The sequence below is a fragment of the Anser anser genome (genome assembly GCF_964211835.1).
Source record: "Anser anser genome assembly, chromosome: 9".
NCBI lineage: Eukaryota > Metazoa > Chordata > Aves > Anseriformes > Anatidae > Anser > Anser anser.
The window spans coordinates 21,252,558-21,276,639 of record NC_139729.1 but is presented as its reverse complement, the minus strand read 5'-3'; the positions used below and the strand labels follow the sequence as shown (position 1 = coordinate 21,276,639).

Here is a 24,082-nt window from a genome sequence, read left to right as displayed (position 1 = left end):
TCTTATGTGCTATGCACGTTTTCCTTTGAGCAATGTGAAACATCAGGCCTTCACCGGAACAGTTTTATGAAGTGTCTGGCACATGCTGCGTTGTGGTTTTGTTTTTTAAGCCAAGCTTTTGATAGCGTGTGATACAGTAAAGCCAAAGGCACTGGTTATACTATCTTAAGATTCTTTTAGGGAGATTGCTATTCTTGCCTGTGGTTCCCTTGGCATTGTCCTTGCAGAATGTACTGCAGTGCTGCAGAAATCCTTGTTTGCTTCCAAAAGTGTTTGGAATAAGTATCAGTCATGTATCTCCTCATAATTCAATTAGAGGACAAGGGCCAGATCTTTTGCCTATTGGCGTAAGTAAAGGTCGAATATCTGCCAGTGGCAGAGCAGCAACAGAGGCATCTGATGAATCATCAGAAAAATTTTGATTAAATCACCAAGGTTGATTTCTTTTTTTTTCCTTTTCTTTATTTCCTCCAGAATTCAACTTTTCAGAATTTTGAAACTAGCAGCTCTTCCATAGCGTGTAACTGTTGCATCGGTCTGCCTGGGTAATGTTCAGCACAGGGCAGAGCTTTAGCTTGGTGCTATAGCAATACCTCAGCCCTGCTGAAAACACTGGGCAGAGAAGCATGAAATTTCTTACAGTGATGGGTTTCTGGATATTATTCAGGGACAGTCCTGTTATAAAATAAAAAATAAAAATAAAAATAAAAATCTAGCAGTGGTGCAGTCAAAGGAAATGCGGAATAGGCCAGTTGACGCTCGGTATGAGAAACACTGCAAATGGAATTTAATGCCACTGCTGGTGCATTGCCTAGGCTCCCATTTGCTGGGATCACATCTGTTAGAAGACAAAGTTGTTTTGTGAACGGGGAACTTTTTCAGTAGTTTCTGACAGGTGGAGAAGTGAAGTCGAATACTGCCAGCTTCTGAGTTTTGCAGGAGTACTGAGCCAGTACAATTCCAGTTTAGATGTGATCAACAGCTTGGGAAAATAAAGCTGAAGCACTAAATGTTAGACTGGCAGTAATAGAAATGCAGCATGTGAATTCTTCCTCTTTGAAATCTCTAGTCTCCGTGATTTTCACAACGTCCCACTTGGAGGCATCTGAATTCAAATGGAGCTTTCCAGTATTGGAAACATTTTTAGTTCTGAAGCTGTGATCCTGGGAATATGTGTAATAGATTCTTAATATATTTATAGTCAGGTTACTCTGTATCTTGCTGCTGCTTTTGTATAATAGATTCTTGGCTACTTCCTTTCTACTTGTTAAATGCCAGTCGTATAAAGAAAAAAACTGCTCTGCTTGTTATTTTTACTTCATTGAGGAATTTCTTTTTTAATTTTATTTATTTATTTATTTATTTTTAAAATGCTGGAGTTGCATTGCTGACTCCCTTTCCCTAAGGTTCATGTATATGAATAATATGTTTTGTTCTGAAGTGCAGACAATGACTGTTAGTTGGTAGTAAGAATGGAAAAATTATCTATGATGTACAGGATCTAGCTGATGACTCGAGCCTTTGCTTTGGTCAAAGCTTTATTTACATGGCGAAGGGAACCACCCAAAATATGCGACCCTTTCACCTACCAAGGCATGGGAGGCAAACATGAGCTTTCCCTAGGCTGACAGGTTCTTGGCTGCTTTTTGTCCACCTGTTGCATCCCAGTATTATTTAAAATAAATAAATAAACAAAAAGTAACCTAACAACCTCACCAATTACACTAATGTCATACACTACATAATACAGCACGTTGGCATTATAGTTGCAGAGGCTTATTTGATTTCATTTGATTTCATTTAATGGTGCCTGGTAAAAAATGGCTTAAGAAGCATGTGCATTAATTTGTTTCCTTAGCCACTAGCATTTCCCCAGTAGTCTGAGGATTTTTGAACTGGGAAAGTAGTGCTTGAAAGTGGATATCATCAGGAAATTACTGTTCTTTGCTGTGGAGTTTAATTAAAAAAATAAAAAAAAATAAAAATCCCTCCTAAATAATTGCTTGAGCATTGTCAGGTTTCCTCCATACTATCTAATACTAAGAGAACATGGTGGTGACTTGGATTGACTTAGATGTAAGTAGTCTTAGTTCCTGATGGAAAGGACATTTATTTTTTTTTTTAATAGAAGAAAATCAGCTGAGCTAATAATTCACATCAAAGTGATGTGAATACTGGAATTAGTTATGGTCATACTGGAATTAGTTATGAAAGACTGAGTCTTCTATGCAGATAATATCTTTTTCTTTTCCACTCTAATTCAGCTTTAGTCATTCAGAAATACCGGAGGGAATCTAGTGTTGAGAGGTCTGGGTGATGCTAGATGTCCCTGTCTTGTCGATAGGACAGCAGTCACCCATGAGGATGGTGAGACACGCTCTGCTTAATTGCTGACAGAGCAAAGGAAGGATTCAGATGGTGCTTTCTCACTCCGTGAGGGTGATAAGCAGTGCTGAACTGGCCCATTGTCAGATGTGAACGGAAAAAATTCCATTCTTGTTGAACAAGAGCTATGGTTTGATAGAAGAACTGTGAAAAAATACATGCATGTCAGAAATTACGATGGTATGTGGTTGTTGCTGATTTACTGTTGTTTCACTTGATACATTTTTAATTGTGTCTTTCTCTTTCCAGAAGGTACCAGGGGCATCTGGTGGAGCTTTACCAAAAAGGAAGAATGCTAAGCTATTTTTAGGTATTGTGAACAGCTGTTTTCTCACAATCCTTTCCTGACCATATCTGCATGTGTAGTTGGGTTCTGTCCACCATTGTGTCTGGTTTTGAGGCTCCTAATGGGTTTTCTTTTTCTGTTTTGTCTCTAGTTTTTAAAGGTGGTCCAGACAAGTAATGCTTAGCAATTCTGGTGCATATTTGGCAATAGGTGTGCATATACATAAAAGAAACATTTTAATCTAAAGTAGCCCCTTTATTGACAAACAGCATAGGGTTTTATAGGCATTTTTGACCAATTCTGTCCCTTCTCTCTCTTTGATATACACACAACGCTCCCTTCCCAAAATGTTTATATATACTTAATGCTTAGATACAACAAGGCTTCAGCATGGCATTTTTCTGCTTAACAACTGTTCATGGGAAGGGTTGTTTACGTTTCAAAGAACAGGTAAATGCTTTTAACTGATTGTTGTGGTCTCTCCTGTAGTAAATGCTGCAGTACGTACATCATGAGCATCTTTTAACAGTTCTTATTCTATTGTGCCCACAATTACATCCCCTTGTTTCATGGAAAGCAGTTTTCCTACCACACCCCTTTTGACAGAAACATGTAATCTTTCACATCCTTTGATTCAGATTACCCAGAAAACCCGAGGGCTCCATAAATATGGATGAGGGAAATTTGATGCAATGCTTATATTCTCTCTCCTCCCACTACTTGTGGTACTTTTCTGTTTCATCTATTATTTATTCTCTCTGTATTAATAGGAAATAGTGAATTTTTATCCTGGTAATGAAGAGGTTAAGAGTTTTCATTACAATTTCTAGCTCTTATGGCTAAGTGGAAACAGTAGCATGGTTTCCTATTTGAATTGCTTTGATCTGTGGAATGTGTCCCTAAGAGGCCTTTGCAGATTATGATCGATTAAATTGTTGTTGTTAATATCTGGAGTAAGTTTTGCAAGGAGGGCTTAGAGAGCAAAAAAGTCTAATAAAAGTCATAAACAAATGAAATTTCTTTTGTAGGAAGAGACTGTTAGGCTGCAGATGACATTTACAGTCATTTTACATCAAAACTAATGCTTACCACTGGATGATTATAAAATGATTGGTTCAGAACCAAAGCTGGCTGCAATGCAGCAATGGTTGTACAGAATCAGAAATGTACGCGTAAACAAGAGGTGCAAAAACGTGGTCTAACTTTATTCTTGCTGATGTACTGCATAACTCTTTGAGGCTCCTATCACCGTGGAATGCCGGCACACAGTGTACATGGCATAATGATGTGCCATGTTGGAGGAGTCCTTAAATTCCATCCATGTGCACGAGCATTTTGTTCCCACTGAATAGATCTGGTGCAGCAGCTCCAACTGCCTTGGTCCTGGTGGACTTCTGAAGTCAAAGCAGATTCACTGGGGGGATTTAGCCCACTGAACTATCCCCTTTTTTTTTTCAGTGCTTCTGGAATCTAATGCAGTTGTGAAAATGTATCTCGTGTTGTCTGTTGTTCTGCTGCAGTCCTCTTTGCAGCCCCTGCTGCCTGGGAGTAAAGCCATATCAACTCTCTGCTCTGATCCTTGAGATAATACTTCCATGCATCCAAATGCTTTCTATCCACTTCTTTGGCTTATCAGGTTTTTTTATTTGCTTTTTTTTTGCCATACCTAAATATACAGAAATGATTCCTGTCCATGTTCATAGGACATTTCATTTCTGAGGAAGTGAAAGCACAGAGAGGTCAGCTAGTTTGATCACTTTGCATATGACAGCAGCAGAGATGGTTAGCAAAATTTGGCATCTTATCTCTTTAACCCATCATCTTGCTCACTGGTTTGGAGCTCCCAGTCTTCTTGCCTTAAAAGAATGTTTTGGTTTTCTCTTTCTTATTGTGACCTAGGACACCTGTGATAGTGGTCTGCACCAAAGAGGCTATAATCAGCCCATATATATATGTACCCTGACATTTCGGGTTTATCCTGTGAGGCAAGGATAGAGAATGCTCAGTGGTAACTCTAACATCACTGTGTTTCTAGGTGTATCTGTCTGAGTAATTCCCCAAAGGCCCAGAGAATTAAGCTATGTGTACAAAGCCAATCCAGTTTTGGCATTTGTTGCATTGCTTCTAATAAGCCTCTTTGACGTAAGTCTATTAAGGATATTAAACCCTTTTCAATCTCCTTAGTATTAGGAAAACATATTTTGGATGCTCATTGATTACTTTCTAGCACTGCTGCTATCCAGCAAATGCAACAGAAACAGACTGGTTGGGTCAATCCACTGGAAGCTTTATCTTCCCTTGGACGTTGAAAGATCCATAGCAAACTGTCTGTGTGTGCGCTGTTTTTTTTTGTTTTGTTTTGTTTTCCTTATGGGGGAGGCTGGAGGGTGTAAGTTGTGAGAGTTCTGGGTTGTGATCGGGAAGCATAAGAATGTGGTGCATAAACATGTGTGAACTGCCTTCAATCCGGCTTGTTTAGGTATTGCTAGGCAGCGTGGATATGGTAACTTCAGCTCAGGTGCTGCCAGCTGTCTGGGGATTTGGGGTGATATGTGAAGCAGACTGTCTACATCATGGTCCTCATTGCATTACTATCCAGGCTAGCAAGTTTGAAGATGCTTTGACCTCCTGCTTAAATTGGCTATGATATGGTCAATGTGACACCAGTTTTGAGGGGAAAAAAGAAACAAAAATGGCATGATGGGACCAGGAAAAATATCATTGCTAAGTTTAATTTTCACATTAGCCAATCTGGAAGAAAAAAAGGATCAGAATTAATAGAAAATCATATAAATATAATAGGAAAAAAAGCACTGTTTTTTTTTCTGAAGTGAAATAATGCGTATGGGTCTGCTAGAAAAGTTGGGGAGAGTCAGACACTACATGCATAAGAGCAGTTTGATTAACAGAATGAACTGTGGTCTTCCATGCAAGATCTTGGTCAAAAGGCTGAATGGAATAAGAGGGAAGATCCTCGTATTGAAGGGATTGGAGACTCAGTTTACACAGGAGAAAGTTATCAGCAGAGTCCTTAATAATTTTCTAATTATGAAGAATAAATGTGACTGTAAATGACCTGGAAATGAACTGAAAAATGAGGAAATAGTATGCTGCTTGATTTAAAATTAGGCAGTAGATCAAATCTAAAAGTGATTTTTAACGTGTTACTGAGTAACTAAACAATAGAAGAAGTAGATGTTGAAAAATGCAGACGAGAAGTGCTTTAACCGCATGTGTGCAGCGAGGTGCCCTAAATTAGCTCCTGCTCTTCAGAAAGGTAGGGCTGGGAGATGGCACGGATGGTTCAGTGAAAATATCAGCACGGTTATCAAGCGGAAAATCAGGAGTGATAGTTTATATTTTGCTCTCTATTATATCTTGGTTTATGAATCAGAAGTGAACCTCTGTTTTGAACAGAGAAACCAGATCTGCATGCAGTACCTTCCCCTCTCTCCTCCTGCCCCAAGCCAACCCCTGTCCAAAAACCAACCAAACAACAACCCAACCAGTTACACCTCCTAGTTTCTAGATGTCTACACTAAGGAAGGTCTCTCTGCATTTCTGCCTTGTTCTGGTGCATTCTTCGTGGGTGTCTGTTGGCCTGTGCCAGACACCAAACTGCCGTCTAAAGAGAGCTGCCAGAGTGGCTGTCATAAAATTTGTCCATAGACAGATGTCCTCTTCCAGATCAGTTACCATAACAGTATCTGCCAGTGCAGCAATTTGTGAGAGCTCTGTTTTGAGCAAAGTCAGGGCTGACTTAGACCATCAATTAAAACAGTTTTCAAATACTCAAATGAACAGCTCTGTCAGCAATCTGTGAGGATGGTAATTGCTGATGAGAGGAGCCTCACTGGGGAGGAGTATCCATGGCAGGCAGCTGGTCTCCGAGAAGGCATCGGAAAGGAAGAGAAAACTTTCACTTAGGGAGTCAGGGAGAATGTGTGAACTGCCTGGCACCTGCCCGTGAATGGCAGTGGTAATACTAAAAGCTGGGGTTTCCAAGTGTAATGACCATTGGTAAGAGTAGCCACACTGGGTTTGAACACAGCTGCTCTCCAATTTCTCATAGCAGCCATAGCAGGACCCTGTTTTCAGTAAGGATGCTTCTGTTTTATAAGCTTCTGAAGGGGACTTTAACCACTAGGAGTTTATGTAAGTAAACACATATAGATATATACAAAGTCATGAATGGAAAAAAAAAAAGTATCTTAGGAAGATTTTAGTATGTCCTGACAATATTTTAAAATCTTATCCCAGTAAAATTGTACCAGCTTCCAAGCAGTAACAGGGAAACTGATCAGACCATGAGTAAACCATGTTGCCTTCTGGCTTGAGCATAGAATGGTGAGCAAATACCTTACACTAATCAAGCCTTAGTCTGCTGTTTTAGGTGGAACTGTGGAACTTAGGCTAGCTTAAAAAAGGCTAATGGTGTTAGCAAAGTAGTCCAGAATTTTAATTTTGGTGGATGAGCTTTGGTTGTTTAACTCGTGACTGTACCAGAAATCCCACGGATGAGGTCTGTATCTTGCAACAAGAATGAGATATTAATGCTTTGGAGATGTAGCAAGCAATGTGAATGTGATTTTTACATATAGCAAATGATGGAAATGATTCTAGTAGAAAGGTTTGCTTTTCCTTTTCATATAAAGGAGAATGCTATGGCTGTAAAATATTTCTTTTGTTTCTTCATTTTTAATTAGTTTGTCTGTTGAGGTTGGTGTTTCAGATGTGCTTGAAGACGAACTGAATAGCTTGTAGTGTGCAAAGTGTTTTTACAATTCATTATTATTTAGAGGCTTCAGGAAGAAATTACTTGATTTAAAGACTTAATCCTCCATTTCCAAGTTGACACAAATTTGTCCATTACTTTCAGTGAGAGCAGGGTCAAGCCCAGATTCCTGTCTTTCTAGGCTTTCAAAATTAATTGCAGTCTCATTAGTCAACATCTTCATTCAGTTTTCACATTTGTATTCCCTTTCATACACACACAGACACATCCATACGCACAGGATATCCTGTTTAGAGGTCCTGCCTGGAATCTCCTTATGCCCCTATTATTAGTGCCATCAGTTGGTAACTTGTCTAAATCTGATCTGGGCAAGTCCACTCCTTCCCCTCGGGTGGGTTGGTTTACAGTACCCCGTCTTCCACCTCCAGCTGCTGTTTTCAGTCAGCCCAGCAGCAATGCATTTCTCACTGTCACTGAAATGACGCCTGGGAGCTGGAGTAAATTTACTCTACTGACTCTTCGCCTAAAATAACGTCAGTGGAGCCTCTGTTTTAACGTGTCTGTTATTTTGCTTTCCCTGTTGTCCTGGCCCCCCAGCACAACACTTGTGACCTATGGGCACTCTGCTTTAGTGACCACAGTGTTTAATTGGGGCTCTGACTGGGCTCTGTAAAGCTGTTCGTCTGCAGGAATGGGAATGTTCTCGCGGACATTCACCACCAAGTTGTCAGCTCCTTAGAAAGTGTACTGTTTGGTTGTGTTGTGGCAGTCATAGAACTGGAGTAAACCTTTTATTGCCCAGAGATTCTTCTACGCACAGTGTATCTTGGAAGATCATCCTTGTCTAAGAAACAGGCTTGTATGAAGCATAGTACTTTAAAGTTCATCCTACTTAGTGCCTTTATTGTTACACTATCTTATAGTCAAATATGCTCAAATCTGCAAGTAGAATTCCCCCACTCCTCTTTCCCACAGTTACTCTTGTTCCTTTGTCAAATTCTGCACTGGTTTTAAAATCCGCATTAGAAGTGTCCTGCAGGCTATGCATGATGCCCAGTGGCTATGGGGTCAGCCTCACTTAGTGTGAGCTCCAATGCCTCCTAATGTACTGGTCATCTGCTTTTATTGTAGCTAAGCTCGTGCTTTCTTAGCTACACTGGCCTTTGCATAGACACAGGAAAATATAATGCAGGTGGAACTTCTTACCAAACTTAGCAGCTGTGGCTCTCTGCATACAAACCAAGATTTGAAAGCGTAAGTAGTTATTTGGGGATTTTCAACTTGACATCATTAAGGGGCCTGCCTGACAGCGAACATAAGGGATTAGTTTATGAGGTTGTCTGCTGTATCAAGAGCTTTGAGCGTGTGACCTTGGAAGTCCTTTCCACCCTTATGTGCTGGACATGAACACTGAGAAACCGGCTTCAGAGTGACAATTGCCAAAAATCATTAGCGGTCCTTGTCATCCTTATTCAGCAGTAGTAGATAAGTGGAATGGAAGTGTACCAGCTTTATGTGGCCACCATTAAAAGTGGAATTGCAAGTTAAATCTTCATTATTTTTTCTTCTGAAATTGTTATGATGCTGTGTGTATCTTTCCGTAAAATAAGAAGAGCAACGTCTGCTGTGTCAGACATTCAGAATGCCACACTGACAGGACGCCGTGTTTTGCTTTTCTAGTAATGTGAATGGTATGAAGCCTAAAAAGGTAAAAAGGAACTTTTTCTCTTCCCGACGCAAGCAAAAGGCTGATGCTCCTAAGTATGTGATGTCCTTAGATGGCAGGGGATGATTGCTAATAGGATACTCAGTCTTTCATCTCTGGATCCCTAGTTCAGCTGCGGGTCAGGTCAGTAGCAGATGTTGCTGCTGCCTGCTGGTCTGGATGGTGAGGTAAGCTGAAGTGTCTGCCTGAATTCTGAACCCAGGCAGCCACATCACTGCTGTCTGTGTAGCGGATTGTAAATACTACAAACTTTTAATGTTGCTATCCTAAAGAAATGGAAATGCCAGCAGGCCTTACACACGTCTTGAGATAACCATTACCGGCTGATGTGAGCTGTCCTCAGGTTCCCTCTGGTGGCAGAGGGAAGTGTGTGTGCCCGCAAGCCTTGGAAGAGGGGTTTGCTGCCTTTTAACCTGCCTGAGCATCCACCAGATTTTTATCTTTGAGGAACCTGCACAGGTTGAAATCTTCGTAGTCTTTAGGAGGTGGTCAGCACTTTTGTTTTTGCCATGCTGGCCACAATCAAGTTTCATATACGGGCATTATATGAAATTTATTGGTGATGTGTTGCCATATGGATCATCAGCTTGGAGATGCTCAGTTTCTTTGCTTTGTAAGGAAGAGCTTAGAGTCGCAGACTGCATCTGTTGAGATTTTTCTCCTTCATCAAAACACAAGCTTGTAGTACAAACTGTGAAAGGGGCCCAGAGTTAAGTGAGGTTGGTGGTTATCTGTATTATGCTGCAGTAAGAAATAAACTGCACTTGCTTTTAGCTGTTTGAGGCTAGGGATGAGATGTGGGAATACTTCCATCCATGGACATCCTGGGAGGAAAGGCCACAGGTGAAAGATGAATGACGGCCACAGTGTGTTTCAGACGGGTCTGTGATCCCAAAAATATGGGGTGCTGAAATAGAGGTGCGTTGTTTCTGCTGTGCAGTTTAGGCACAGCTAGTGTGACAATGTCTCAAGATTCTAGGTGAAATACACATCAGTATTACGTGCTGATTTTGTCCAAAGTGAGCAAAATTTTGTTAGCTGCCTCCCAGAATGAGGTGTCTGCAATAGCAGACTGCTTGGAGAGGGGCCAGATCAACTGTGATTGTGACTGGGGATCAGATTAATTTGGAAATGTTGGTCCTCAGCACATCCTCTTGCAGGATGGTGAGGTTTCAGTTTAGATCAGGATTTCACAAATATTTTTAGCCAGAAGAAACTACTGACAGTGTAAGTTTCTAGGTTGATGCCAGGCAGGCAATGCTTCATAGAGTACTGCTGCCACAGTTTAGGAACCTTGATCTTGGAACAATCTCCTAACATTCCCCATCTTTTTTTCCAGATCTAGAGACAAATGGTGATCTGAACGGTGATGACTTTGAATACGAAGATGAAGCAAAACTTGTTATATTTCCTGATCACTATGAAATCTCATTACCAAACATAGAAGAATTACCAGCACTGGTCAGTGAGTGTGTGCAAATGGTGATAGGAATTTTCTCCTGTTTCCATTTTTATCAAGATGGTGTGTTTTTTTTTTTTTTTTTTAACTTATGGTGCTTCTTTTTACTTAAAGATATTATCCAGCTATAGTAGAGGCAGGCATTTTTAAAATCTGTTTTGTCTTTGTTTCCTGGATTTCCTTTTACCTGCTGTATTCCTTCTCTTATTGTGGTGACAGCTTGTCTCAGGGAAGTTCACGTATTATATGTTGCGCTTACTCTCCTGCTAAAATAATAACTGCAATCCAGAAAAATACTGGTGTATCTAAACATATAAATAGTCTTACTGATATGCAGTTGAATGTGTGGTTAGCAACTAGGCTGAATGTCAAGTTCTCACCAGTCACTGAACCATGTTAGGTTTTGAGTTTGATCTTCCTTTGCCTTCCAGGTGACGATAGCTTGTGATGCACTCCTCAGCGCAAAGTCGCCCTACAGGAAGCAGGACCCTGACTCCTGGGAAGAAGAGCTACAGGCATCTAAACATGCCAAAACACTTGTACAGTTAGACAATGGTGTTAGAATTCCCCCCAGGTGAGAATAGCAAGGTTTATTCATTTTAGGCTAACACAGTCCAGAGTTAAAAATGAATAAATAAATAAAAATTAAAACCGGTAACTCAGCCAGCAATTCTCTTGCACAGCTCCCGGCTGGCTGTGTATGTTTGGTTTGTCCTACTGGGTCAAACTGGGAATCATTCTGGGAATCCAGAACTGCTTTCTGCCTTACTCATTTTTGTCATTTCTTGCTTGTTTCTCTTGCAGTGGTTGGAAGTGCTCAAAATGTGACCTGCGGGAGAATCTGTGGCTAAACCTGACAGATGGTTCGGTGTTGTGTGGGAAGTGGTTCTTTGATGGCAGTGGAGGGAATGGACATGCAGTGGAGCACTACAAGGAGACGGGGTATCCCCTGGCAGTGAAGTTGGGAACCATCACTCCTGATGGAGCAGGTCAGCCACTTGGCAGGTTCTGAGATGGGGAGTCTTTTGTGCATGAGACTAACAGTGTAAATCTATTACCAAGTGGGTTTGTGCCTCCAGTGCAAATGTTTGTTAAACTGATATGGAAAGGGAAACCCTGTGAATTTGTGAATCTTGATCAATTTGACGAGAATTACCCACTCCATTTGAAGAGAGCTGTTGCATTTTTAAAATCTGTTCTTCTCCTCCTTTTTCATGTTTGATATAAATAATATTTTGGTTTTGTATAATAGTAGATTCATAATACGTTGGGAAGAATGGTGTTGTTTGGAACCAGCATAGTCCTGAGAAACAGTATTTTCAGTTCAGCTAAGTTTGCTGTGTAGTGTAGGGCAAATGGTTCAATTTTGTATAACATAGAAACAATAACAGAGTAATGATTTTCAAGTCAGAAAAGTCCATTCTTATAAACATGTATTTTGTATCTACTGGGAAGTGTTCTGTTTTTCTGTGATTTAGTAACATTTTGTTCAGTGTAATGAACACTCATCTTCATGGGGCTGCTGTGATGCATGCTTGGTAGGGGGAAAAAGCTATAGGAGTATCCTTGTTTGCATATTCTCATTGTGTGACATTCTGCAGTGTTGCTGTGGAGAGGGTTATGGGGTGTGAGGAGTACAAGGAATAAAACCATGAGAAGTGGAAAAACTTGTAAGCAAAGAGATCCTTTGCTGCAGATGTAAGGAGTGGGGGAAAAAAAAGGAATATCAGACAGCATGATTATGTTTGTTTTTTAGTGCTGGTGGCCATATGGATGAAACCCAGCTTTTTAGAACAGCAACTGCCCATTTATTTATTTATTTACACACATCAGTTGAGAATTTTTCATCTGTAAGTCCTATTCAGTTTCAGGGAAAGGAGACTGTAGTCAGATTCTGCCAGCTGTGCCACAGAAACACTGAGCAAAATTAGTTCTCTTCTCTCCCAAATGGAATAATTTTTCCTTGGGTGAACCTGGTCTCAGAAGATTCCTGTCTGAATCTCTCAAATACTGAAGGTGGTTAGGATTTTCCTGGATGTAGGTTACAACTGCATCTACGAAATAAACGATATTCTTTAGTGTTTGTTTCAATGTTTTTTTGTTGTGGTTTTTTTTTTGGCATCTTTACCAGCAGTACTTCTTTCCTACAGCTGCTGTACTTCTGCCTCCCACTGATCAGCTGCTTCTTCTCTCATGTGGCCTTTGGGATAACAAAGGACAGGCTGTCATCTTTCCCTCTGAATAAGGGGCAGCAGCTGTTCTCCACAGACCTTTGTTCTTCTGGATGATGTTAACTTGATGTCCCTATAGAAAAGACTTCCCTCCCCCAACCTTTCTTGTTTCCTTTTCAGTAATCATTCTCTCTGATCTATATTACAATGGTAATCATAACCTCTCTATAGGGCTGGATGACAGATGAGCTTCAGGAAAGAGGCCCCATGGCTGATCGTGACGTAAAGTCTGTCTGGTTTCTGCTTCCCTGGGCTGGAGGTGAAGAGGTAATGGTAGAGGAGTAATAAGTGTTGGTCCCTCTGCTGACATAACCTAACCGTTTTTCACACCAGTAAGAAGGAAAAAGAGGTGGTGCCAGTACTCCACTTATATCTACCCTATTTATACACAGAGGGAGCAGAGGAGAGCAGCTCCCTGTCTTTTCTTGGGAAATCTATCGCATACATTGTGAGGGATTTCTGGGGCATTAGCCCCCTTTTGTAGTGTTCTGTCAACAAATAGATCTGGGATCAGGTCAGAAATTGAACCAAACTTCTGTATTCCACCCTAGGACCTTGGATGCACAGAAATCAAGTTTGCTTCTCTAGGCTGAGTACTTCTTGGCAGTCTGTGCTACCTGCTACCTCTCTTGACAAGGTCATTGGGTTTGATATGAAGTATTTGTGAGGTAACGTGTTTGAAACTGCTCTGAGGACTGGAATAGGTGTTCAGCAGTGGGAGGCCCTATCTGACAGGTTCTTGAATGAAGTGCTCTGTGGATCTCAGTCTCAATAATTGTCAGATACTTCTTTGGGGAATCCTGTGCACCTTGTTTCTTCATGGACCATTCCCCTTTATGCTTTAAGTAGGAAAGTGTGATGCCCACACAGCCAGAACAGGCATAAATCTTGAGCTCGAGAAGCAAAGGAAGTAAAGGTAGCATAGTCACTTTTTTTTTCTTACTGTAGTACAAATAACAACGATTATTCTCTGATTAATAATGCTTTGTGGTGCCTATCTCATCTTTTTCTTGTTTTCTTGATTTTTTCTTGTATTCCTCTTACTTTCTTACTCTGACATCAGCCTTTGTGTGTCACACTTGCTGACTTGTATACAGACTTATGCAGGAGAGCACTACAGACCTGTGTTTGGGGGCTCTTATCTTCTTTCTCTAATTCGCTGCCCTCTGATTTTTTTGAAATAAGTGAATTATTTTTGTCTCATGAATTTAAGTTGGCTGCACAGCAGAAAGTACTGAAATATATGAGACGAGCTGAACCTGAGTGAAGATTAATGTTACATGTACCATTTCTGTTGCTCTGGGTCGGCAGTCCCAGAGGGCGTCTCTCTCTTCATTCACCAGAAATGAGGAAAAACAAAATCAAAGCTTCCATGTTGAAAGAAGTCATCCGAGATCAGTTGATGTGTAATCTTGGTTGGGTAAGGTGTTTGAGCTTTACAGGATATTTTGGCTGTTCTATGACCTCGCCAGGAGACTATGGGAATGTTGTGATCTCATGTGTGTGGATGAAGTGTCATGTCTTCTGGGCACGCTTACTACCATGCCGTGGAATTCCAGCAGATGGGCAGCTACAGCCCCACGCATGCCAGAGGGGTCACGAGGACCAATGTTAATAGAGGGTGTGATGGCCGATCAGCAGAAGGCAGCACGACCCAAAACCACCATTCCTCAGTTTGAGAGAGTTAATATTTTTTGTAGGGCTGCCAAATTTATAAGTTGCATTTAGATCTTAGAATGGTGGCTAGCCCTCAACCTGTCATTTCAGCTTGAGTTTCTTACTAGCAGTCCTCAAGGAGACTGCCTTCTTGTTAAATTCTTACACGTGATGGGCTGAGGCAAAGCCAAGGTCTGTAGTTGCCAGGAGAGAGCAGGATAACCACCCTTCAGAGGTGGTATTTGTGCTGTGAACAGCCTTTATCTGGATTCCTGCTCTCTCCTCCTAAGTTTATTTCTGTTTTCTTCTGGTTCAGATTTCTCTGTCAGCCTGGGTCTAGTCACATGGAGCAAGGTTACTGAGAGAAACTCTGCTGGGTGTGAAGGACACTTGGCTGAGAGGCGTGCAGGCAGACTGGCAGAGGGATTCTGGGGTTCAGTGTGAGTAGAGACCAGAGCAGGGAAATACTCATAAACTACAGAGGAATAGGGTAGAAAAGAGAGAAAGAAGATGGAAGGCCTGTTCAAGTCTTTCTAGTGGGTGTCTTATAACTCCTATCCTTATATGATGCCTGCAGCTTTATTTATTGCTCAAGCAGGTAAAAACTCAGCTTCATTACAAGTCTTGCTTGGTAAATGCTAAAAATGAGGTTTTTATCTCCATTTTGTCCCTCTGTTGGATTTGTTAAACTTGGTTTCATAATGAAAATATCACTAGACATATTGTTTCCTTCCTCAGTTTGAACTTTGCCCTTCCTAAATGTTTATGGGCCATAAGGACCAATTTTAGAGCTAGAGCTGAAATTTAAATCTCTCATACAATAAAGCCAGACACCCCAATAATGAAATCAGCCTTTCTCCCTAACCACAAGATTAATCTTCTAAGTCCAGTCCAACTTTATTAGAAAAAGACTTCCACAGTTTTGCCTGCATCTCCACGGGAAAAGGAAATCATTGGATTCCTTGAACTGTACTAGAAATACCACTGGCAGTAGTCACCACACCACATGCTCAGTTTTAATGCGATTGCCTGTATCTAGTAGCTCCACAAAAAATCAGAATCTCTTGCTGTGATGTTCAAAACGTAGACTGTCTAGGAATCTAAGAATTTCATGTTCCCCGTTCCTTCTTTTCCCTACAGATTTCTTTACTTACTTTGGGGGGGGGGGGGGAATACTGTAATTGCTGTAAATATTCTTAGGTTTTAATAGTGTGAGGGCATGTAATTTGCTCTAAGGAGAAGAGTTGAAGTGATTGTGTCAAACATTTAAAACATTTACTAAGCTATGTGGGTCTATATGCATACATCTGTCTGTTGGTCCTAACCGAACCCAGAGAATACGAATAAGGCACCTTGCATAGGCATGCCTGTACTGAGAATGCAATGTTAGTAAACAAAGAGAAGGAATAACATTTGATACAATAGATCATCTGTTTGCTTTGCTTTTCTAGATGTCTATTCCTTTGATGAAGAGGAGCCAGTTTTAGATCCGCACATAGCAAAGCATTTGGCACACTTTGGGATTGATATGCTGCAGATGCAAGTGGTAGGAAATGAATCCTCTTGGCTTCTTTTTCTCTTCTAGCTGGGGGCAGGAAGAAACAGAAAAAAAGATGCTTGTAGCTTATGTTTGTGTGATTGCTTCAGACTGTTATGATAATATTTAATTTTGCGAAGTTTAGTCAGCCAGTCTGTGCTCTATTTTCTGAGGTCTGAGATGAGTGAATTGTTATTTTCAAATCTGAGAATTGCCTTTCCAAAAAGTTCCTTTGTAGTCAGCAGTTTATATGTGTCACTTCTCTTCTTCTGTACCATTTTCCTTCGAGATGAAAAACGTCATTCAATTAGATAATATATTGAATATTTAATTACAATGAGTGGAGGAAAGCCTGTTAATTGTGTAAGTAGATAAAAATATTGAGCAAAAATAAATTAATGGACAAGTAAAATGTGAATGAAAGGGTCTTTATGTAAAGCTATAAAATTTCACTCTAGGTCTTGTTAATACAGACATTAAAAATGAATAAATATGTACTTTCACTCAAGTGTAGAAGGCAGTATGGATTACCGTGTGGTATACCAGAAAGAGACAGGGGGAAACAGGGTCCTGTTCCTGTTGCTGGCAGTAGAAAAGTCCTTTTTATGAATTTGTATCTTGATGGATGTTGATTCCAGTTCTGTTTAAATTTTCTAAGAAGTCTGAATGGAATATGGTTTTAAAGACAGGTATTTCATTGTCCAAATGAAGAGAAAACTAAAAATAAGCTAGAAAGCAACAGAGAAGGGTTAAACCAGTTTCAAAAGACTTCATGTAACTAAGAAATGATATAATAACTAATAAATGATAGTATACTGATTTCCTTACCAATATTATGAATAAAAAATCTCTCTTATTCAATGGTCTTTCTGGGAAACCTGTTTTATTTAGCAACCTTCAAAACTTAGGTGTAGTCTCAGATGTTGCAAAGGTTTGGATAAGCAAGCTGCTAGACTTTTGACCCCGATCTCTTCCCCAACATGCACAAGTTACCTTCATTTTCCCATTTCCATGGTTTGGCTCTTCTTATCAAGATTAGATCACAAATTTGGTGTGATGATGACAGCAACAATATAATAGTGGTAGAAATTAAAAGGAAAAAAATTCTTGTTGCTTACAGACAGAGAATGGACTAAGAGATAATGATATAAAACCAAGAGTCTCAGAATGGGAAGTGATTCAGGAATCTGGAGTGAAACTCAAGCCCATGTATGGCCCAGGATATACTGGCATGAAGAACCTGGGAAATAGCTGCTACCTCAATGCTGTCATGCAAACCATTTTCAGCATCCCAGAGTTCCAGAGAGCGTAAGTAGCTCCATGTTAGCTCTTGTTGCATTCCCCAATCTTTTTTTTTTTTTTCTTCTGTGCAAAATGGTATTTTAATGTCTTACCGGCAAGCAGGTCTTTCAGTCAGTTCAGTGGCCAGTTAGAGGATTTAGTGATTGTATTGTTCTATTCTGGATAAGGTTGGAATCCCAAACATAATCTGCCTTTGAAATTGGAACTTGCTTTGGATTCAGTGTTTTTGTTTGGGTCTGCCTGTCATACATAATTAACACAACAGAAGAATGTGAAATACTCCTGACCAACCAAAGCAGACCACATCACTCCAAGGAGAGAAGCCTTTATATATACATACATATATATATATATATGGTTTGCAATAAATTCAGGGTGCGTTTTCCATCCACAGCTATGGTAGCATGTGTTCTGGAAGTAAGGCTTTTAGATTTTGGAACACCTCCCAGGTTTACAAGTAGTAACTGCCTTCAGGAGAAGAAGAGGGAGAAAACTTGTGTTTGTTTACTTTGTTAGCCATATGGAGCAGAGTCTGTAGACTAATTGACAGCTTTTCTATCTCCATTTTTGAAAAACATAATAATGGAAGTGGTTTTCCACAGCATTGTCCTTGGAGTTGCCTGAAGCATACAGCATACAGTATTAACAAAGCAGTGAAGATCTTTCAAAGATGGACCAGGCAGAAATTAGGTGTGTTCTTTCACTGTGACCCTACCTATGTAGCCTGTTATTTCATCTGTTTTCAAGTGAAGCAATGGTCAGATAGCATGCTACAAAATGATGCACTTTTCAACAAACTGGTTACAACAATACATACTTTCATGTTTATTGTCAGGAGTTAGCATTTGTTTCTCTGAGAAAACTCAACAGAACCATTATTTTACATGTTTAGGTCCTGACCTTTTTTTTTTTTTAAAAAAAAAAAAAGCTTGGCATTTGTTCAGCAGTGTTGGTGAGGACTAGGAAATATGTTGTTTCTCTGTGGTTTTGAGTAACACCATCCAGCAGCTACTTCACAATCAAGGAATAGAACTTAAATTCTTACTGAACAACAGTGCTGTATCCTTCTCTCTAGCTAGAAGCTTCTAAGCAAAACTTAAATGTCCATTTCATAATTTCTTTACTACTATTTCTTCCATGATAGAAACACTCACCAGGGACAAATAAAGTCATTGCTATGATGCAAAATTTGACTTCCTAGCACAGAGGAAGCTTGCAGATGTATCCCTGCTGAGGACTGAGTATCTGTTTGTATATCTCTGTGTAAATCTAGCTGTGATATTTGAATGTTTTTGTTTTGTTCTTGCTGCTCAGGTATGTGGGAAACCTTCCAAGAATATATGACTACTCCCCTCTTGATCCAACACAAGATTTCAACACTCAGATGTAAGTGACGCTTTTCAATGATTTACTTTGTCAATTTAAATAGATTCTGAATAATTTAATGTCGGGGCAGAAGACCTTGTCTGCATGGGCTTGAAAATGAAACATGGCACAGGGTAGAATGTGAAGACTTGTCTGCTTAATTGCAGATAATGTTTCCTCAGGGGTTCAAAGACACTATTTTTCTTTTTTTCCTTGGAAGAAATTTGTCTATTCTTTACCTGTTTTCTCACGTTTTTCTTTATTTTTTTCCCCCCATTTTCTTCCCTACAGGGCTAAACTGGGACATGGCCTCCTTTCAGGCCAGTACTCTAAGCCACCCATGAAATCTGACCTTATTGAACAGGTGATGAAAGAAGAACACAAGGTATTTGACCGAGCTTGTGCAGCCTGGTAACTAGGTAAAAATGATACCCTGAGAAAAGGGAACAGGTGCTGGGCATTGGAGAGCATGGGTGGATCCAGCATGGGATGCTTAGCAAGGTGGAATGAGCAGGATTCTTTTCAGGAATATATTAGTCAGGGACTATTTGTGCAAAGCATTAAAGCTACCGTTGGTTCTGCTAATCAGAGCCTAGGTTTACCTTTTCTGAGGAACAAAAAAATGTTATTTAGAGAGTCCAGAGTATTTAGAAGAAAACTTCTAAGTCCTCTCTAAATTGCAGAAAGAAGAATAAAGAACTAAAGAGTTGTTTCTGAGAAGTGTCTGACGATATTCCACCTGATTTTAGGAAAAGCTGTCTATGTAATGCAAAATTTAGCAGTGCTGGAGGCTTTCATTTATGTGAAAGAGGTGTCATGCAGAGAGCTATGTCCACTGAGGCTTCGTTTGAGTATTTTATGGTTACAGAAAACATGTGGAAGCATGCCTATGCCAGTGGGGTCTCTCCTAGAAATTGAACAGTAAATGTGATTTTTGGATATAAATTGAAACTGTAACCACTGGACAGCCAAGCATCAAGGCGTATAGTGGCATCCATCTATATCTTTATCTGTGTATGCTTTCTTCATTCAGCAATGAATACTTTCACAATAATCAGAAAGCCTCCTCATATTCTTTTTCTGACAGTCTTTTGATTTTTTTAGCAGTAAGGATAATTTTTGACCAAGGCTTGACTGACGTATTTGTGTCAGCAAGGTTCATGGGCACTGCCTGATTCACCTTTTAATCTTTGTACCTGTTCTTATTTTTGTGAAGAAAAGCTGCCAGCAGCTTAGTGGTGAGCTGGAAAAGATTGTTTTCTTTGTCTAGGTTAGTGTAATTTCCCTCAGCATTTCAGAGTGAGAATAATACCAGTTCAGGTTTTGTCTCTTTGAACTCTGATGCTTTTGGATTTGCCTGTTTTCCCTACAGACATCCAATTAATAACTGCCTGGAGCAAAATGCTAGTTATTTGGTCAGTGTTATCTACCCAAGTGAATCTGTTGAAGTTTAGATTTGTTTTACTACTCAAATTATCTACTTTGAAACATCTTCTTTAGAGTGATGCTAGGAAAACTGTCTGGAATGTGTTTATGTCCCTGCCAACTTCTCTTATTGTGATTCCAAGCAGCACATGGAGCCAAATCGAAGACTCCATAGATGGGATATTTAGAAACAAATGGTGAGCTAGCAGCCAATAACGAAAATAATGCCTGTAGGAAAGAGCTTTCTTTATGGAGGAAAAGTTCTCTTACCAAGTCACATTTTCACAGACAATAGAAATCATGCGTGCTTCTGTCACAGAAGCATGATGATGTTTTCCATGGAAATAGATTTTTTCCTCTACCTTCCTTTATCAGTTATTGGTGTAGAAATTTCTCCTAAAATAAGAATGTCAGGGAGATACTGGACAAAGACTGAACATCTGGTACACAGTAGTTTGCAGAATTTGAAAGCCTCATGTCTCAAAGCAATTGTTTTGTACAATAGGTAGTCATTGTTTTGGTGCAACCAATAACATGTGGCTTGTGTTTCCTTTAAATAAAGTTAAAATCTGTCAGTGCATCACTATAACTAAGAAATAGTAGAATAATTTCAACAGACTCCTCACCTTAAATTCTGTACGCTGACGACCCGCTTTGTTAAATGCATACAGGATATGAATGAAGAATTAAGTGCTGGAAGATCAGGACTCTTAGAATAAACCTACATCTGCATGTTTAGGCCAGCGGTCACTCCTAGCAATGAGATGTTGAGAACTTTTTAATGACAAATACTATAAATTTCTGCCAGGTAGTTAGTAGTAGCCATGCGTTGTTAATTAAGAATATCTGTATTATTCATAAGTTCAGTTTAATAAAAGTGTAGTTACATGCATCAGATGAGGTCCTTATCAAGCAAATCCTAGCAGTTACCAGGATTTGAATCAGCCTTTATTTATTCTTTTTATTGAATATTTTTTTTTTATTCCTTTTATTCTTTGTATTGAAGAATTACTTAGAAAAAAATAAATATAGCTGTTTTCTCTGTTCCCTTGCTCTGGATGTACAAATGTAGGTTTTGTGGATTTAGGGGTGTTTCCCTGCCCTGCCAGCTTTCCCCCAAAATACCAGTATACATACAGATGATATTTCTCATCCAGATAGCTGTAGTGATATTTAAAATAAACTAATATGATTGCAGAGGATTTTAGGCCCTCAACATTTTCAAGTGCTTCAGTTTTGTGTCCATAAAATCAATTATTCATTTTGTTTTTATTCTTTGCCTCCTACATGCAAAGAAGTTCTCTAGCTTTCTGGGTCTTTGGAATTCATCCAAAGTTTTTTGGAGTTGTTGCCTGTAAAAGTGTTCATGTGAGATCTGCATTGGTCCAGCACAGTCTATATTTAGCTAAACTGTTTTGCAACTGTTGATGGGGAAAGTATGCCAGGTATTCTATAAATATTCATGGTTCTGGGGAGCTGAAATCTTTTGCCACAGGAGCTTTATCTGGGAATGGCAGCCACTTGGACCCACTTTGATATTAAGAAGAGATTGAAAGCCTCAGTGGTCATCAACTAGGACTTGATTTTCTGCTTAAAGCTCTACCATTTCTTCCATTATTTTTCTTGTCCTTGAGGTAGAAAGAGTTTACAGTGTGAGATCCTCTTCTAGAGACTACCACATGTGGCATATTTCTCCCTGCTCAAATGGCTGAGTAAAAAGCATATAGATGGAAACAAGGCTGAAGTCCAAACTCATTGCATTACACATCAGGGCAAATGTGCCACCTTGCAGTATTCTTGCTTTCAACATAGAAAAAAGCCTGATGTGTAGTAATTTGAGCTGTTTTGTGCATTTCTCTCCCCAGTCTTGGCTTTGAAAGGCAGTCGAGGACACAAAAGTGATAAATAACCCATGATTCAGAAATCCCTAGAACATCTCTGTTCAAGCAGTCCTGAGACTCTTTCTCTTTATGAGACCCTCTAACTAGCATCTTAGTTTAATGAGGTTGCTGGTATGTTGCCAGAAACTGAAAAAACATAATTGAGAATCTGCTTCTGATTTCAGTGAGTCTAGGGCTATCTTACACTGGAGAAACCAAGAGTAAAATTTTGCTCTGCTAGTGTGTGCTTTATGCATCTTCCATTTCATGCTGCTTTTTCTATTTTTATACCAGAATGTTAGTGCAACTGTAGTAAAGACTGAGATTGGCTGAATATTGAACAACCTCTAGTATGTCCTAGAGGCTATGCTTTTGCTTGGACTGTCTTGAAATTTATTTGGTTTTATGGAGGATGAGGGCAAATCTGAGTAAAAGATTCTGACCCTTTTGAAAGTGTTATGTAAAAGGAATAATAACTATTGTATTCTTGAGGATACAATTCCAAGGGAAAAAAAAAAACGCTTCTTAAAGTGGTATAGAGAGTGTGAAAGTGAAAACGAGGACTGTCTTAGGAGCTAGAGATCTTCAGATATGGTACAGTTTTCTGGCCAAAGGCAGTATGTTCCTGGTCCTTCCACAAAACTAACACCTGCAAATTGCAGAGTCATGTCTGTTCTTTGCAACCCCTCTGGGGAATTCATCCTGCATGCATTAGTTGCTCTCTGCTTCGCTCTGCAGAGAACTCTGGAAAGGTTTTGTCCTGAGTAAAGCTGCCAGCTGGTATATCAAAGTGCTTCAATGCCCACACAGCTTTAAGTGAAACAAGGGTCTGAAGGAATGTCAAATGTTAGAGAACCGTGTAGACTTTTAGCCTTTCTGAAAACTACTAGCCTTCAGCAAACATTCTGTGATTCTATGAAACCTGCAGTAATCTGTTTTAACTTGCAAATGCCATGGAAAAATCAGATGAAGTGAATGATGCAGGAAATGTCAGAAAACACATTCTAAAACAGTCAAATAATATTTCAGGTTCCTTTTCATTTTTATTAAAATGGAAGTCCAGATGAAACTGAAATTATTATTTCTACAGTGATAGAAATGGCTCATAAATAGATCTAGTGGAGTGGTTTGGGGATCTTTGGTCCAAGGATGAACAAAAACTCTTCTTTAAAAGGTTTCTTTCTTTCATTCATTTCTAGCCACAACACAATGGAATATCTCCCCGAATGTTTAAGGCTTTTATAAGTAAAGGCCACCCAGAATTTTCCTCTAATAGACAACAAGACGCACAGGAGTTTTTCCTACATCTTATAAATCTAGTAGAGGTGAGAAAATCTTAATGGCTACTTCTTTTCTGTGGTTGTATTAGACAATGAGGACCAAGTTGTTATATGAACGGGTCATTTTTATATATATTATTTATAGTGTTGGATATGTAGAAAATGGCACCAATTTAAATGTGTTTTGATTTAGAAACATTTTTTTATTTAATTCTCCCTTCTCATGACTTCAGACTCTTGCATGACCAGTGCTGCAAGAGATACAGAAAGGTCAAGCATGATTGAACAGTCTATAAGATTTATAAACGTATGTGTCTGTCCTAAAATTGCTGTTCATTTATGATTGCATGCTATCCATTTGTTTACCATATCAAAGTCTGTCTTGGAATAATAATGAATTAGGTGGTATTATTATTACAAATTTTTGTCTACACTGGGAGCAAACTAATCACCATGTCTAACTCCTTTTACAAATCCCAGCTGTATGTCATTGAGTCATTAAGGGAGAAAAGTCTCCCCTGATGAAGGCAAAGTGAATATTTGTCAGTTGAATATTTCTGAGTATAAAATGTTAGTTCTACTGAGTTCCAGCTCAATGCTGCGTGTAGAAGAACCAGTGCTGTGAATTTTAAGTATGTCTTTCTGAAAAGAAAATTTACAAAGGCAGCCAGTTTTGATTTAAAGCATTTCTTTCTTTTCCATCCTTCCTCCCTCATTTTCTTATTTTCCCCAAGAATCAAAGGTGTTTATTCATGTGTTAGTTCAGATGAAGTTATTCACATTTGCATGTATAATGTTCCACATCACAAAACACA

General features: G+C 39.5%; 1 protein-coding gene across 2 annotated transcripts in view; it reads left to right on the top strand.

The window, feature by feature from the left end:
• USP13 (ubiquitin specific peptidase 13) overlaps window positions 1-24,082 on the top strand; it is a 49,480-nt gene that overhangs the window by 11,347 nt on the left and 14,051 nt on the right. For both annotated transcript variants that reach the window (XM_083848427.1, XM_083848428.1), the window contains exons 3-11: window positions 2,635-2,695; window positions 10,472-10,593; window positions 11,023-11,165; window positions 11,396-11,580; window positions 15,930-16,024; window positions 17,136-17,323; window positions 18,632-18,703; window positions 18,974-19,067; window positions 23,187-23,312. In XM_083848427.1, coding sequence (XP_083704553.1) covers window positions 2,635-2,695; window positions 10,472-10,593; window positions 11,023-11,165; window positions 11,396-11,580; window positions 15,930-16,024; window positions 17,136-17,323; window positions 18,632-18,703; window positions 18,974-19,067; window positions 23,187-23,312 — 1,086 coding nt within the window. The remainder of the gene's footprint in view (window positions 1-2,634; window positions 2,696-10,471; window positions 10,594-11,022; window positions 11,166-11,395; window positions 11,581-15,929; window positions 16,025-17,135; window positions 17,324-18,631; window positions 18,704-18,973; window positions 19,068-23,186; window positions 23,313-24,082) is intronic.